Genomic DNA, 16,275 nt, shown 5'->3' on the forward strand with positions numbered 1-16,275 from the left:
GTTCTGTGTGTGCACTCGTATATGTTGTAACAGCTTATGTAACAGATGGAAGGTGTGATGTTCAAGTTTTTAATTGTGTATCTAAGGGGTTGACTGGCGTAAATAGGTGTCATTTGTAATCAGCCGGGATTTAAGCTCATAAAGTTTGCAAAAGATAAAGTTGTGAAAAGTATCATAATTAAAGAGTAAAAAAAGGGAAAATTATGTTAGTTTTGTCCAACAAGTTTATTCCTATACAGTACTGTGCAAATATTTTAAACCATTCCTAAATTTTTATATTTGCACCTGTGAAGACAAAAGTTGTTGAAGTGTTTTGAAGCGATCCTTTTAAAAATATTTACAGGATTTTTGAAGGTCTTGGCTTTTGGCTACTCCATCCATCCATTTATCTATCCATCCATTCATCCATCTTTCCATCCACCTTTCTACCCATCCATCCATCCATCTTTTCATCCATCCATCCATCTTTTCATCCATCCATCCATCCATCCATCCATCTATTAATCCATCTGTCCATCCATCATCCATCCATCCATCCATCCATCCATCCATCCATCCATCATCCATCTATCTTTTCATCCTTCTATCCATCCATCATCCATCTATCTTTTCATCCATCCATCATCCATCCATTATCTTTACCCACTTCTTCCTTTTTAGATCATGAGGGTCCCTCTTGCCCATATCCATCAGTCACTGTGAGGGGAACCCAAGGGACAGGTCATAAGTCCATCACAGGGACACACAGAGACAAACAACCATTCACTCTCTCACTCACACCTAGTCCAAAACAGTCACTTTTGGCTCCAAAAAGATGGCTGTAATAATTCTCTAAGCACTCTGGTTTTGTCAACGACTTTTAAACTAAACCATGTCAGACTAAAGGCAGTGTCTCACCGAGCTACAACTGCTCGAGACCTGCTGACAACTTGACTCAATTTTGTCAGATATTATGCACATTTTTTGTTGCAGTCTCACTAAATTCTAAGTATTTGCAATCAAGTGACTATTGAGTTGTGGGTCTGTGATTTGTGAGCCATTCTTTTGAAAGTCGAGGCTTATTTGTGTGTGTTTGCCTGAGGAAACAGTTTTCTAAGGCATGCACTTTATTTCATTACCTACTTCTGCCCATATCATACCTTACTTAGTTTGCTTTGTACCTACCTCAGCAGATAGTTATTTAACAACTTTTGATTTACTGGAAAAGAGGAAAAGCACATTAGGATCCAGTATTTTTAATTACAATCATTGACATATTTGTTTTGGATACGTTTTCTGTCAGAGCCTCAGAGGAAAGCTCCAGCGTTGGTGTCAAAATACAGGTCTAAGGCTCTTGCGTGTGGTTGGAGGCACACACAACAAAAGTAAGATGGGTTTGAGACACCGGCGATGACTCTGTGATTATTTTTGAGAAATTTTGTTGCACGTTTTTGAATATGCTCAAAATTCAATTGAGTAAGGCAACTGAGGCACCGAGAACCCCTTCAAAAATTGCAAGGCATTCTAGCCTCTCACACGACTGCTGTTCATCTGCTAGTCACCAGCAGTCAAATACTAGGACTCTAATGGGGGCATTACATTGTGTAATGTACATTACAGGCTCAATGGGATTACCTGTCTAAATAAAGGTTGAATGAATTACAAAAATATAATTAAGTCTGTTGAAGACATTTAGTTGGCTCTCAGCTCTTGTCCTTCACACTTTAGAGAAGAACCAAGACAAGTTCATGATTATTAGTCAGTTTGATTCTTTGGACAGAATTTCTCTGTGCAGCCAGGGGGGCAGAGGGAGTCCGGTTTGGTGACCTCAGGATTCCATCTCTGCTCTTTGCAGATGATGTGGTCCTGTTAGCGTCATTGTGCCGTGATCTACAGCTGTCACTGGAATGGTTTACAACAGAGTGTGAAGTGACTGGGACAAGAATCAACACCTCCAAATCTGAAGCCATGGTCCTCAGTCGGATGAGGGTGGATTTCTCTCTTCAGGTCGAGGGTGAGGTTCTGTCTTAAGTGGAGGAGTTCAAGTATCTTGGGGTTTTGTTCATGAGTGAGGGAAGAATGAAGTATGAGATTGATAGACGGATTGGTGCAGCATCTGCAGTATTGTGGATTCTGTACCGGTCCGTTGTGGTGAAGAGGGAGCTGAGCTGTAAGGCAAAGGTCTTTGTTTACCGGTCAGTCTACGTTCCTACACTCGCCTATGGTCAGGATCTTTGGGTAGTGACCGAAAGAATGAGATTGCAGATACAGGTGGTTGAAATGAGTTTTCTCTGCAGGGTAGCTGGACTCTCCCTTAGAGATAGGGTGAGAAGTTCGGTTATCTGGGAGAGACTCTGAGTAGAACTGCTGCTCCTCCACATCGAGAGGAGCCAGTTGAGGTGGTTCGGGCATCTGGTAAGGATTCTCTCTGGGTGCCTCCCTAGGGAGATGCTTCGGGCATGGTCAACTGGGAGGAGACCCCGGGGAAGACCCAGGACACGCTGGAGAGACTAGATTGAGCATGGACTTTGTTGCTGGAGAGACTAGTTCTCTCGGTTGTCTGGGAACACCTTGGAATCCTCCCAGAAGAGCTGGAAGAGGTGGCTGTGGAAAGAGATGTCTGGGCCTCCCTGCTCAAGCTGCTGCCCCCGAGACCTGACTTAAGAACAAGCAGAAGATGATGATGATGGATGAATGATTCTTTGTTTCCTGTCCTTACAGCCTGCCAATGCAACATCAATGGTTCTGTTTCTGAGGTTTGCAGCAAGGACAGCGGTCAGTGCCAGTGCAGAGAAAACGTGGTTGGACGAAAGTGCGATGAGTGCATGGTAAGCATTCCTTTTGGTTTCTGCCATTATTTATGAATTTTTATTCTCTAATTTTTGACTGCTGACTTAAATTCTACATTCTACTTGATGTATTCTTCCCAGAAGAAATCAATTACATTATAAATATTATTGAAACTAAGGAAACAGTGATGACTTTTTAACCCAAGGTGAAGTTGTACAGCAAAACAAAAGTGTTTATTATGACTACATTGTTTTAATTTTTTTGTTCATTTTTGTAGTTTTCAATTTGTGGCATAAAATCTTAAAGTTAACTGACTCTTTTCTGTAATTTCACCCACAAAACATTTTTCTTTGAATCGTTTCATTTTATTTTATTTTGCGAGTTTTAAGTTTCCTCTTTTAAATGTATTCACTTTTATCTGTTTGCACCCAAGTCTATTTTTTTCACTTACTGTCATTGGTTCTTTGCCTGCCTCGCCTCCATCCATCTGTGTTGTGATTGGTCCAGCCTAACTGCTGGTGGGATGCTGAGCGTGAGGAGTGTATGCCCTGTCGCTGCAGTCTTTTCGGCTCTATGTCTCCGCGCTGCGACATCGAGGGTCGCTGCATCTGTCGCCCCGGCTTCGTGGGCCGGCGCTGTGACCTGCGTCGCCTAAGCTATGAAAGGCGGGAGACACGGCGGCCTGTGGAGCGGGTTCCCATTGAAGCTGTACAGCAGAGATGGGGGGGCACCTCCCGTACAGGGGGTTGTCCCAGGGGAGCATACAAGCCTCACACAGGGGTAACACACACTGCATGTGGATGGCAGTGGTGTGTTTAAAGCAGCATGGGTGTGTTTCTGTTTATTGGTGTGCAACAATTCTCCAACTGTACTCGATGGCCAGGATTTGTAAAACATCGCATGGCATTGAACATTTAGGCTTGCATGACTGTTTTCTGTTATTTTTAGTTAATTTATAAATGAAGAAAATCTATACCTATTGATATGTATATAAATAAATTAGGGATGCACAAAATTGGATTTTTGGCCGATATACATATGCCGATACCAATACCGATATTTCCCCCACCCCCCACCCCCAGACCTACTTACAGAGACTACATAGCTTTCTCTGCGGTGTAATTAAAATACTACATTATTCTGCATGGTCTTTGTAAGTTTGGCCTGCTACCAAAAGCAGATGCCAAAAAGGGGGATGAAAATGATGCAACACTTCAACTTGTATTATGTTTAATGTCAAATTTATTCATGACATTTACTCTCTAACATAATAACACTCGAACAGTGCAAATTTGTAAATTTTCACAAATCTAAACTCGACCTGTTCCCAAGCGACAAGTTAAAAGCTTATAAGTAGTAGTGCATTAATATATATACTTGATAGTTTCTTAAATTAAAAAAATAACTTACAGCAGAAGCCTTTTATATAGATGTTTTTTTTATTTTTTTATGGAATGGCCGTTGTACGATATGTAACTTTATTGCTAATATTGGCTTATGCCGATAATATTGTGCGTCCCTAAAATAAATATATAAATAGCATTTTCGTGTAGCATAGTAAAACAATCTGTTTTTACATGTAAAAATTCAGTTCCCTGAACTGACCTGCATGGCACTGCTTTGGCAAAGCGCCCGCAAGGTTGTTCGTTCTGTGTATTTATTTGTATATATATTTTAATTTATTTGCAATTTTCTCTGCATCTTACTCTAAATTCCAAAATCCTAAATTATGCAGTCTGACTTTATAAAGAATCTGCAGATAATCCGACCCAAATTCTCTGCTTGTTGACTCACATGCCATGAACATGTCTTTATTTTCAGCCTCAGACTCACGGCATCACTACAGGTGGAGCTTGTCTCCCATGTCACTGCAACTCATTTGGTTCCAAGTCCTTTGACTGCGATGAAACGGGTCAGTGTCGGTGTCAGCCAGGCGTCACAGGACCCAAATGTGACCGATGCTCAAGAGGATTCTTTAACTTCCAGGAGGGTGGCTGCACACGTAAGGAGAAAACCTCAAAGGTTTTATTTTGTTTATGTTTTAAATGCTTGATTCTGTGGGGTGTTGCTGTGATTTGTGTTGACAAATGCCTTTCTTAGTTTGCGCAAACCCACCGACTTTAATGCTAGACTTGGTGGAGGTCATGACATATTTAGGCTCAATAACATTTATGTTTCCAAAGGTAAGTTGCCTGTAGCTGCCATCTTTAATTGGACTGACTCAAAAAGGTTATCAGTTATAGACAAACATCCAACGAGTACTATTCATTGAAATATACTGTTTCTATTTTAACTTGCTTAAACTTCAGTTATTAGGCTTCCTTAAATTTATTTTTATTAGGAACCTCTATACAATAGCTATTTTGCCAACATGCCCCCCCCCCCCCACACACACACACACACACAGGCAAAAACATTATTGACCTTTCAGTAGGCAATGACCAAAACCACATCTAACATATCAGCATTTGTGAAGATAATGAAACAAAAATAAAAAATGGGTTAAAAAATAGAATAATGTTGAATATGCTTGTATCCAGTGGAAAATGTGGAGATGAAATAATGCAAATGATTCTTAAAAATTTAAATTAATTAGGTCATTTCAAGGTATTTTTTTAAATATTATTTTCAGTTTCTTTGTAATTCTCCGGTCTCTCCCTGCCAGTCAACACACCTGCTCCTTCATCTTAATTAGCACACCTGTTTCCACTTGCCAATTAGTGTATGAAAGTCAACCTCTCTGAGCAAGAAAGACAAATGTAGGATGTTGAATTTCAGAGAGTTAATATAGAAATAAAAGGTAGTATTTTTACAGATAGATATTTTTGTCTTTAATAGGGTTTAGAAAAACGGTACTTGCTGTTGGATGTTTTGTAAATTCACCCGTTGTGTTCCTGTCTTGCAGCCTGTCAGTGCAGTCATGTGGGGAATAACTGTGATGCAAACACCGGTCAGTGTATCTGTCCTCCTCACACCATTGGAGAGAGGTGCGATCGCTGTGCTCCAAATTACTGGGGCCATGACATCATAACCGGGTGCAAGGTGAGGAATCTTCCTTTTTTTTTTTAATCCTGTGGTTGTAAAACAAACTTCAGAAATCCTTGAAATAAACTGTTGTAGCTCAATATTTGCAGAATTGTACTTTTAATCCATTTTTATCTGTTCTGTCAAGCCACTCTTTTAGTCAAATCTTTAAATCTCCTCCCTCTGTTTTGCCTTTTTTAAGGAATAGGTTAGTCATTTTTGACATCACGTTCCGTTATATAGTTGGTAACTTATGAGTCATACAGCACCAAGAAAAGAGCAGATGTCTTCAGATGGCTAGGCTAATGGTTAGCCCAATGAGGGCCTGTTTATTTCTCATTTTATACGCTTAAAAACAACTCTTACTGAACCAACAAAGTCCATGCTAACATGCCCGTAGGATCACTGCCCCCAAGCTCAAAGCAAATGAAAACAGTTTTACAGTGAAAGTACATTGTTGCCTTGAGGCAACTTTTATCTGAACCTTTAAGTTGTTAAACTTTAGTACAAGCGGAAGAAGTATGAACAGGGAAACACGTTCAATCTTAGTTCAACAGCTGATCAAAAGAATGGAGGACAAAACAAGCACAAAGGTGATGAAGATTGACAGAATGGTGCCGCACAGAAAGGTGTTAAAAATTAAACTTTACAAATTACAGATTATGAAGTAATGATACAACATAAAAAGTCTATAACACAAGACTGAACAAGTAAAATACAAAAAAGTAGACACAAAATCTATTGTCACCTTATCAGTAAGAAGATTGTTGCTTTAGTCCTTAAAATACCTCAACTAGTACAATCTCAGGGTTTTTATCTAAATGTTGGAATTCTTCATTTTTTTTAATTTTTTTTTTATCTAAAACAAAAAAATGGAACAAAATGTGTTTTTAGACTTTTCACACTTTGAAGAGTTTAGATACCAAATCAGTTTCAAACCTCACGGTATGTTAAACATCCAAGTTCATCTTTTTATTTCACAGAAGTCGATCTGCAAATATTCTTCTTTTACTGTTGATCAGTAGTTTTTGTGGTGAATGACAAAAAATCATTGACCTTGGTGGTTTTTTTTTGGATTTGTGTGTTTGAAAATAGGAGTGCGGCTGCAACGTGATCGGCTCAGTGACCCAGCAGTGTAACGTGAACACGGGCTGCTGCTTCTGTCGCGATTCCTTCAGAGGAGAGAAGTGTGACGAATGTCAGATCGGATACAGAGACTTTCCTCAGGTATGGTTTCAAGATTCAAAATATTTTTCTTTTACCGTTTGTTTTTTCTCACCCCCGACATACTAAACCACTCACTCAGTTAGTACAAATCTTTGACGTTCTAACATTGTGCACATCCTCTTCATAAAAAACAAAAACAAAACATTTTCCTACAGGCATAGGCATCGTGAACAAATCCATTCCAGTTGAATGATAAGAGAATATTCAAACCACTACAAATCCACTTCGGGTTTTCCTGGTTACCAACAACAACTCCACACTGCATGCGGTGTTTCTCCTCGATCATCTGCCTTGGCAAGGCGCTCATGGGGGGAGGAGGGAGAGACACCTCTGTTTTGCACGCTAACTTAGCGCCACGTTAGTGCTGGCAGTTGTTGACGGGGGGTGGGAGGGGTTAGGATGTGCGAGAGAAGCGGAGCGATACGTCTGTAGCATCTTAGCTAGCGTGTCTGTATTGTGTGCCGCTAGCTTAGCGCTACGTTAGTTCCAGCAGTTTTCAACACGTAGGGGGGACTAAAATGCATGAGAGAAGGGAGCGTGCTCTATGCATACAAGGAGAGCTGTTGGTCAGACTACTTCTTGTTGCTCTCTTAAAATGGTTATGGAATTAAGTGTTGACTTTTGTAGGTAAACGTAGGTGTTTAGCAACATATTAAAATACACCAGAATGCAGGAAATTATTCAAAATTCACCTTCAACACCACCACCAGTACCACCCCCAACACACACGCACACATTACAAATGTTTCTGTCGCCATTGCCTACAAGTGTAGCAACATCTGAAAACATCCAGGGGCTAATATCAATTACTGGGCTAGTCTAATATGAATTATTAGCCCAGCATTTCTTTACAGAATGTATACTGCCCACAAAACTTTCATCTCAATTTTAAACTAACATCTTAGGCTGAGGAAAAAAATCAAGTTTATAGCCCTTTCGGTCAAACCTTGTAAATGACGTTATGTGCCATCTCATGTGATTTAATGTGAGATCTCACAAAATGTGTTAACTCTTGGCGTATGTGTATGAAACTCTCAGCTACTATCCCATCAAATTTGAGCTTGGTATCTGTAAAACTGAGCTAAAACCATTTTTATGTTGGCTGTTGTTTAGCTGCGGTGACCGTCTTGAAATAGATTGGCTTTAAGTTATTCAGTTGTAGATGGGCATCGAACTATAACACTCTTGGAATTGTATCAAAATCCATCCTGTGGTGCATGATATATATTTTACTAACAATTCAATTCAGTTTATTTATATAGTGCCAAGTCACAACAGAAGTTATCTCAGGGCACTGAACAAAAACATTCACATACAGTACATTAAAAGCCAATTAAAGTTATTTGCAACGAAGTGAAGGTTCAACGCAATCTACTGGCTTCCTTAGCTAGTCTCCCATCCTGAGCAAGCACAAAGGCAACAGTGGAAAGGAAAACCTCCCTTTTAGCAGGAAGAAACCTCCAGCAGAACCAGGCTCAGGACGAGCGGCCATCTGTTTTGACCGGCTGAGGTTTTTAACAGAGTTGTTTAATAATGTCAAAGTTTTCAGCAAAGATCTTGTGCAATGTGTAGCTTTCATAATGTGTTAGACACTCAACTACTACCACACCAAATCCTAGCTTATCTGTAAAACTGCGCTAGTCTTTTTGTACGTTCGGTTAGCTGTGGCGGCCATATTGTATTGAGTAGACCCCAAACCTTAACCAGTTGTAGATGCACATCACAAAAATAACTTTCTGATGGTTTCCTTACAATCTGTCCAGAGGTTTTGAGTATTAAGTCCTGACTCCACTGTGACTCACAGCATGGCATGTTTGCATTTGTTTCCAACAGTGCATCCGATGCGAGTGTAACGCTGCAGGATCGGACAGCCAGACCTGCGACCTGGAGAGAAAAGTGTGTGCCTGCGCAGATCACACTGGGAAATGCAGCTGCAAGGTAGAATGTAGAAGCCCTTCTGCTTTCAATGAATACCTTTTCAATGGGATGCTTCAATGCGAATCATTCTCTTATTTCAGCTTCAAGTTGTTCAATATTTAAGTGTCTGTGAGATTGCTGAAAATATGGTGTCGAGACACTAAGAGGTGGATTAAAATTTACACTTTTTTTCTTTTTCTTGTGGAAATAAAGCCACTGTGATCATTGTAATCCTGTATGACAGATGAGCAATTTAGTTCAGATTTTTTTTTAATCCTTCTGAGAATATTTTCTCATTTGTATTCTAGTCCGTCTATTTATCAGTCCATTTTCTTTACCTCTTTATTTTATTTCCGGCTCGTGGCGGAGCAGGTCCTTTCTCCAGCAATGTCTGTTTAAAACATTTTTCAAGTTATTTATATAAATGACGTTTTTAGTGTTTAGGTTAAGCTTTGAGAATTGTGTAGCTGTTCAACTGGAGGTGTGTTTTTGTGTTACCTGTTCTTAGTTATACATTTTTCATATTGAACTTATCTATATAAAGGCGTACAAATTTACTCACTTTTAAGCTTCCTGTTTTTGACAAGCTAATTTCTTAATACACACATGAATCTGACTTAAACTGACACGTTTAATCTCATTTGTAACTTTGACATTGTGCCATTAAAAAAAACTGTACATAAATAAATAAAGCTACACAGTAATACTAACACAAACATCAGGTGGCCTTTGAGGTTTTAGATCTTAAGTGTCTTCTCTCGACAGGTTGGCAGCATTTCACTCATCTATTCATCACCTGTCCCACTGTTACTTCAGCCGTTTGAGTGATGTTTATTTGACTGTTGTATTTCTACAAACATAGAACAATGAAATACTTTACTCCCTGCTACTGGAAATAAGTTCCATGCATACAAAACAATTGCAATAAACTTGGTTGGTAAAAAGAAGGCGTTCGAAAATATATTTATTCACGGATAAACTTCTCGATGAAGTGAGTGTTCTATTCAATCTGTACTCTTCTGCATTTAGTCCAAACTTTCTGAACATTTTACACTCTGATAAAAACATGCGGAACATCGCACGTCAATTATATTCTGTCACAAAAATAAGGGGAGGAGGGAAAGTCAGCGGGCCAAGTAGAGCAGTGTAAAATACTAAAAACATGAACAAATTAAAGTGTTGATCCAAGTGCCACAGTTGGAAAAGTCTACAAGTGCTCCAAAAGATGCACTTTATATATTTTCTGAAATCTTATATTGTCTTGAGGTACTTTGTGAACACAATAAAATTCTGCCCAGCATAAAAATAGTTGTGAATCAATGTGGAATTGATGGAAGAAAGTTTATCCACCGGTACATACAGTATACTAGAATGATTTAAGACCCTGTTCACACGACAACGATCCAATGAAAACTGATTTTTTTTCCCTATTTCTATTAACACATTTACATGAAATCGTTCTCATTACAATCTCTGTTTACACAACGGTAGTCGTGGAAAAGGTGTAATTCCCTCGCCACGCCACTAGTTGGTGCTATGTTCTTTGAAACTTGAAACTAAGTGCGCATGCGTAAATGCTGCGAGATGCAGCGCCCTGAGTGCAGTCCTCTGTCATCAGACCCTGATCAGGATTCATTTTATTGGTGATGGAGGGTTCTCCCTCGAAGCTCGTTTTTGTCGGAGGGTCATCTGTTTTTACACAAAGGTTGTCACTTTTCGGACTGCCATCTTGTTAAGGATAGATAAAAATTCCATCTGGCGCATTGTCCATATTGCTCCAAAGAATGTTTCCATCTACTGAGTTTCAGACATTTTGCAGAGATAATTATCCAACAATTTTCAAGACTGGATAAAACTCGCATGAGAAATAAAGATGTGTTGTGAACTAACTCTTGAGAGTTTGACGTTAAGAGGGGGTAATGCCTAGATACAAAAACTCACAAGATGGAACAATTTAGGCAAAATTTTGAATCTCATAAAGTATATACTATCTTACAAGACAATTCTTCCCAAGGGAACTTTTATCCAAAATTAACAATCAGCCTCAAAGAGATGTAGAAATAAGGTCTCAATGGAAAAGTCCAACATACTGACGCAAATCATTCCTTATACCATTTATCTGTCTGTGTCTTGTAGGAAAATGTGGAAGGCCACAACTGTGATCGCTGTAAACCAGACACATTTGGATTATCTGTGAACAATCCACTAGGCTGCAGCAAATGTTACTGTTACGGGCTGACACACTCGTGCACAGAGGCGCAAGGACTTGTAAGGATGAGGGTGAGTACATGCATTTAATTTATTTTTTATTGCTTAAGTTTCCTTTCATGACAAGAAAACAAACAAACATGTATTGTATTCAACAATCCTTGATGGATTTTGAGATGTTTGACAAAAGCTTCAAATAGTACTAATATAATTTAGAGTTTTAATGAATTTGAGCCGTTCTGAGTTGCAACAGAATTAGCTGATACAGCTGTTACCATTTAAAATGTTCATGCTATAAGTGGTTTAATAAATAGTAGCAGTGATAGGTGATTTAGTGATTTTTTTTTTCCTGGAAAACACCTGACAAATTAAAAATTTCACATTTATCGTCTCAGTTTACTACGACTTGATACTGAACTGACAGTTTCACACCTGTAATACATCAAGTTGTTCTTTTTGCAAATTTTGTAAACTAAATGCAAGACTGCAAAAAAATAGTCTAAAAACCAAAGTATGATACTAAACTTACAAGTTACTCATTGCATGCTTTATTTTATTTAAAAAATCTGAATATATTTGTTTTAAGCTAGTAATTATAACTGGCTTAATTTACTACAAAAGCTTAAACTTGAACCCTCTTTTTCCACAAGTAGACATGATATGCTGATGACACTTTAGTTATTAATTTATTTAACGGGCTGAAATAATCTAAAAGCTGAATTTAGGAAACTTGATAAATTATACCAAAGTTCATGCTCATGAATCCAGGTATAAACCCAACAATGTTCAATCAGGTCATCTGGACAGTTTCTTTTGTTGCTGAAACATTTCGTCCTTCATCCGAAGGACTTCTTCACTTTGAACTTTGGTGTTTTGAACAACTTTGGCATGGCTGCCTTTATAGGAGTTGACGGGGGAGAGAGCAGGCCTCGGAGGCCATCTTATCACCAACAAATCTTTTTTTTTTTCCACTTCGGGAGCATCCTGTTTGTGGGATTCAGTTTGGTTTGGTGGCTCTTCGAATTTAAGAAGTCCTTCGGATGAAGGACGAAATGTCTCCGCAACAAAAGTATCTGTCCAGTTGACTTGACTGAACATTGTTTGATAAAGTATGCTTACTTCCTCTCTCTCTCCTAGGGTTCAGCTCAGCTTCTAAAGCTTCCTCACACTGGTAACCACAGGAACAATAAACTGAGTGGCTTTGAATAAAACTATTTAAAGATTCTTCTTGCCAAATTCATTACAAGCTCCTTGACAAACCAGAGTCATCAGATTTTATTTCTTCAAATTTAGTTTTTCATAGAAACAGTTTTTGCTGTTGTGAGAAAATGTATTTAATTCACATCACAAAAGTCTTCATTATCCACTAGTTTTAACCTGCTGATGATTACTCAACAAAAATCAACACTAAGCCACCCTCTGGACATGATCTATAATGTTTATTGTATTTATGTAGTTATAGGTCGTTTCAGTCAGGATCACAGTGTTAGCCCAACTGAAAAAGTTAAAATGGCTAAAAGTATTGCCTTTGGGATTTGATCTCGGCCACCTTTCACATTTTTTCCAGTCTTTTGTCGAAAGATACACAGCAAAGTGCTTTTCAAACAGTTTAAATGATTTTATATTGTAGTTAAAATGATATAAATGTTAACTTGTTTTTGTATTGCATGAAACAGAAGTGTGTGCAATTTTGGTTGGCAGTTGCACGGACACGTTTACAATAACCATTGGGTGTTTTCAGTTTTCAAGGCGGAAATAATTTCTTTGAGCAATGAACTGCTGTTTCCGAGCTAACCATTGAGTTTTCAAACGGCGAGGCTTCGTTTGATCAAGCATTCACTTCATTTATTGTTGACAAAGTGAGATTCTGGGAGGGAGAGCTGGTCGGAGAAATCCATAAATGATAGGGTTTTTTTTAAAGGGAGATTTTCTCTGAACCACTGAATCGTGAGATTACACCAAGTGGAGTGGGAAAACGCACACACACGCTCTCCATATCTAGACCTCATACACCCACTATACAATCATCTCATACACATTAACTCAGACTACATGGAAAAACATGGAAGTTTGTGTAGAACACCACATACAGACACATTTTAATCAGAAAAAGGAACAAGAATGCTATGCATACATAGTCATAATTAAAATCACTTGCTTTATAAAGCTGTGCAAAAACCCTTTACGCATTTATTTTAAACTCCTGTTTTATCTTTAAATATCCTTGAAGTCTCACACGCCTGATATCGACGAGACATTGCCAAAACTTAAACAAATAAATATCCTGGTGCATGCTCAATAATCCAGGTAGAAACATTTAACAAAGTAAAGTCAGGTCCTCTAGACAGATTCTTCTTGTTGAAACATTTCATCTTTTATCCAAAAGACTTCTTCAGTCTGAGGAGCTGCATTAAACTCAGTCTTATAAATAGCCCCTTATCATAGTGGATTAATCAGTTTGATGGTGACATCCAAAACCAGCTGTTCACATGATAGAGGACCATCAGCCTAACAATGGATTGTTAGTGCTCTGATGGCCGCCTGCTATTCACAGAGGGCTGAGTCAGAATTTAGAATCTGAATGCCTTTATTGTCATTGCGCAGAAGCACAACAAAATTTAATTTCAGTACAGCCGTATAGAGAAACAAAAAGACAACCAAACAACATAAGACATGGGTAGACGGGTGCCTGAGGCTGCAGCCTCATGGGAGGCGCTGCCCTTGTCGTTAGATAAAGAAAAGAGAAACACGAGGAAAGAGGCGGTAACTGTGTCCCTCACAGGACACAGTGTGAGGTTGCAAAAAACTCTCTGCACAAAGAACAACATACAGATGACCTAATAAGACATAGGCATATGGAGTGGGTGAGGGTGGAGTGGGAGTGGGGGTGGGGGGCACCCAGCACAGGCCGCCCAATTGAGCGTCGCAACCACCTGGCAGGGCAGCACGGTGGCGCAACTGGTAGAGCTGCTGCCTCTCAGCGAGCAGGTCGTTGGTTCAAACCCCGGTCCAGGGGCCATTCTGGGTGGAGTTTGCATGTTCTCTCCGTGCATGCGTGGGTTTTCTCCGGGTGCTCCGGTTTCCTCCCACAGTCCAAAAACATGCATGTTAGGCTGATTGGTAACTCTAAAATGTCCCTAGGTGTGAGTGAGAGAGTGAATGGTTGTTTGTCTCGTTTGTCTCTATGTGGCCCTGTGATGGACTTGCACCCAGGGTGTACCCCGCCCCTCGCACAGTGATTGCTGGACATGGGCACCAGCGGCCCCCGTGACCCAAAATGGAATAAGCGGGTAAAGATAATGGATGGATGGAACCACCTGGCACCTCACATCTGACTTAAGTTACTGCACCGGGGGGGCAATAACAGGGGACACCGGGAGCGATGCAATAACAGCATTGTAAGAAGATGACAGTTGAATACGGAGGCTCCGCCTCTGTTTAATGATAGAAAGTTTCTCTTCACAAAGATGGCTTCCTTCACTCCTCTCAAACCAACATTCCTCTCTTATCAAGGATGTGAACATTTTCATCCCTGAACATGACCACTGACCTGAAGATGAGTGTAGACCACAGAGGCCTGGCCTGATGATGTTGCTATTCTTTGCCAGGTCTTCCCTTTGGCCAGTGGCTGTTTAGTTTCCCCAATGTAAGACTGATTACAGCACTTTATTATTATTATTATTTTTAATTAATTGATTTAATACATTTTTTATTAATAAAAAAAACTTCCAGAGGACCTGATTTAACTTTGTTAGATTTTTCTAACTAGATTATTGAGCATGCATCAGGACATGAAGGAAATGTTTTTGACTTCCTGATGTTGAAAGTTGAATTTTGGTGAGGAGAATGATTCTTGACTTGCAAAGCTCAAACGAGAGTTGTATCCTAACACAGAACTAAACTTGTTTTGTATTTTATTGTAGTGAAGAAATATTAAGTGGGGAACGTTGATGTTAAATTAATATATTTTGGACAGGAATAAGGAGTTTTTTGTGTGTCATCATCTGTATGAAATACTATTACTAAGCTAAGGTAACTTTTAAGACGGATTCTGTTCTCTCAACTAAAAAGCATCATTTCATACAGCCTCAGATATTATTCACATAATATCCACATACCAACACTTTGGAGAGGCAGAGTTCTGGGCTTGAGCCGATGAAACCTTTTTTAAATTCATCTGCTCAACCACAACCCACAGTCAATAATAACCCCTGATATTATTCAGGCAATATTGAAATATCAACACATAAAATGGTCAACACAGAGAATGAGAAAGAAGAGCTCAGTTTTTCTCCAGAATGCCACTAAAAAACGTGATTATATTCACTTATGACTCGGCATGAGAGAAACTGAAACTGTATATTTATAAACATCATAAACATAAAATCAATCTAGGCTCTGAATTAAATATACTTTTTACTTGTTTTTATTTACTGTACAATAAGGGCTGGTCAAGGTTTTATTTTTTATTGATGTCTTTCACTGAAATGCATTTATTATGAAAAAAAATGGTCTAAAAGTCACTTTATGCTGTATTGAAATTTGTGTAAAAACTAATTATGGTACCACTTTACAATAAGGATCCCCTTATAGATGCTAATAGTTTATAGGTACATTATTAATTCCTCTATAAACACTTTAGTATGCATTAATTAAGGGCGACGGAGAGATGAAACTGACCAGTTTATTGCAAAAATAGTGAGCCAAATCTGTTCACCTATATTTTATCTAGAGTTGTTATATTAAACATTTCAGGCTAAGTTACTACTTTGTGAGTACTGTAGATGAACAGATGCTCAGATATATTCATCAATTAACACGGATTCCTCATTTTTCTGGACTGAATAAAACGTGCATTGAATTTAATGAAATGCAAACGTGAGACGTCATTTATGTTTGACCCATCAAAATGAATGCAGTCATTTATTTACAGAATCAAAGTTTAACATCAAACATTTACATTAATTTGGCAAATTATGAAAATAACAACTTAAGCAATCAATCAGGAAAAATCATACGGCCATGATTTTTCCGTTGCTTCACCACAGACATTTATGAAACTGTACAATTATGATCTTTTACCCACACGGATGTGGATGAGCATTTTACACAGACATTTCTAAATATCTG

The 16,275-nt window shown here is 38.8% G+C and overlaps 1 protein-coding gene across 1 annotated transcript in view; it reads left to right on the forward strand.

The window, feature by feature from the left end:
* The first annotated feature begins 3,281 nt into the window (after positions 1–3,281).
* lama2 (laminin, alpha 2) overlaps positions 3,282–16,275 on the forward strand; it is an 87,313-nt gene continuing 74,319 nt past the window's right edge. Inside the window, exons 1-6 of the mRNA XM_037685915.1 lie at positions 3,282–3,549; positions 4,591–4,771; positions 5,675–5,811; positions 6,889–7,020; positions 8,854–8,958; positions 11,074–11,217. Of these exons, the coding sequence (XP_037541843.1) occupies positions 3,313–3,549; positions 4,591–4,771; positions 5,675–5,811; positions 6,889–7,020; positions 8,854–8,958; positions 11,074–11,217 (936 nt within the window). The 5' untranslated portion in view covers positions 3,282–3,312. The remainder of the gene's footprint in view (positions 3,550–4,590; positions 4,772–5,674; positions 5,812–6,888; positions 7,021–8,853; positions 8,959–11,073; positions 11,218–16,275) is intronic.

The sequence above is a fragment of the Nematolebias whitei genome, chromosome 12, assembly GCF_014905685.2.
Source record: "Nematolebias whitei isolate Nwh7 chromosome 12, NemWhi1, whole genome shotgun sequence".
NCBI lineage: Eukaryota > Metazoa > Chordata > Actinopteri > Cyprinodontiformes > Rivulidae > Nematolebias > Nematolebias whitei.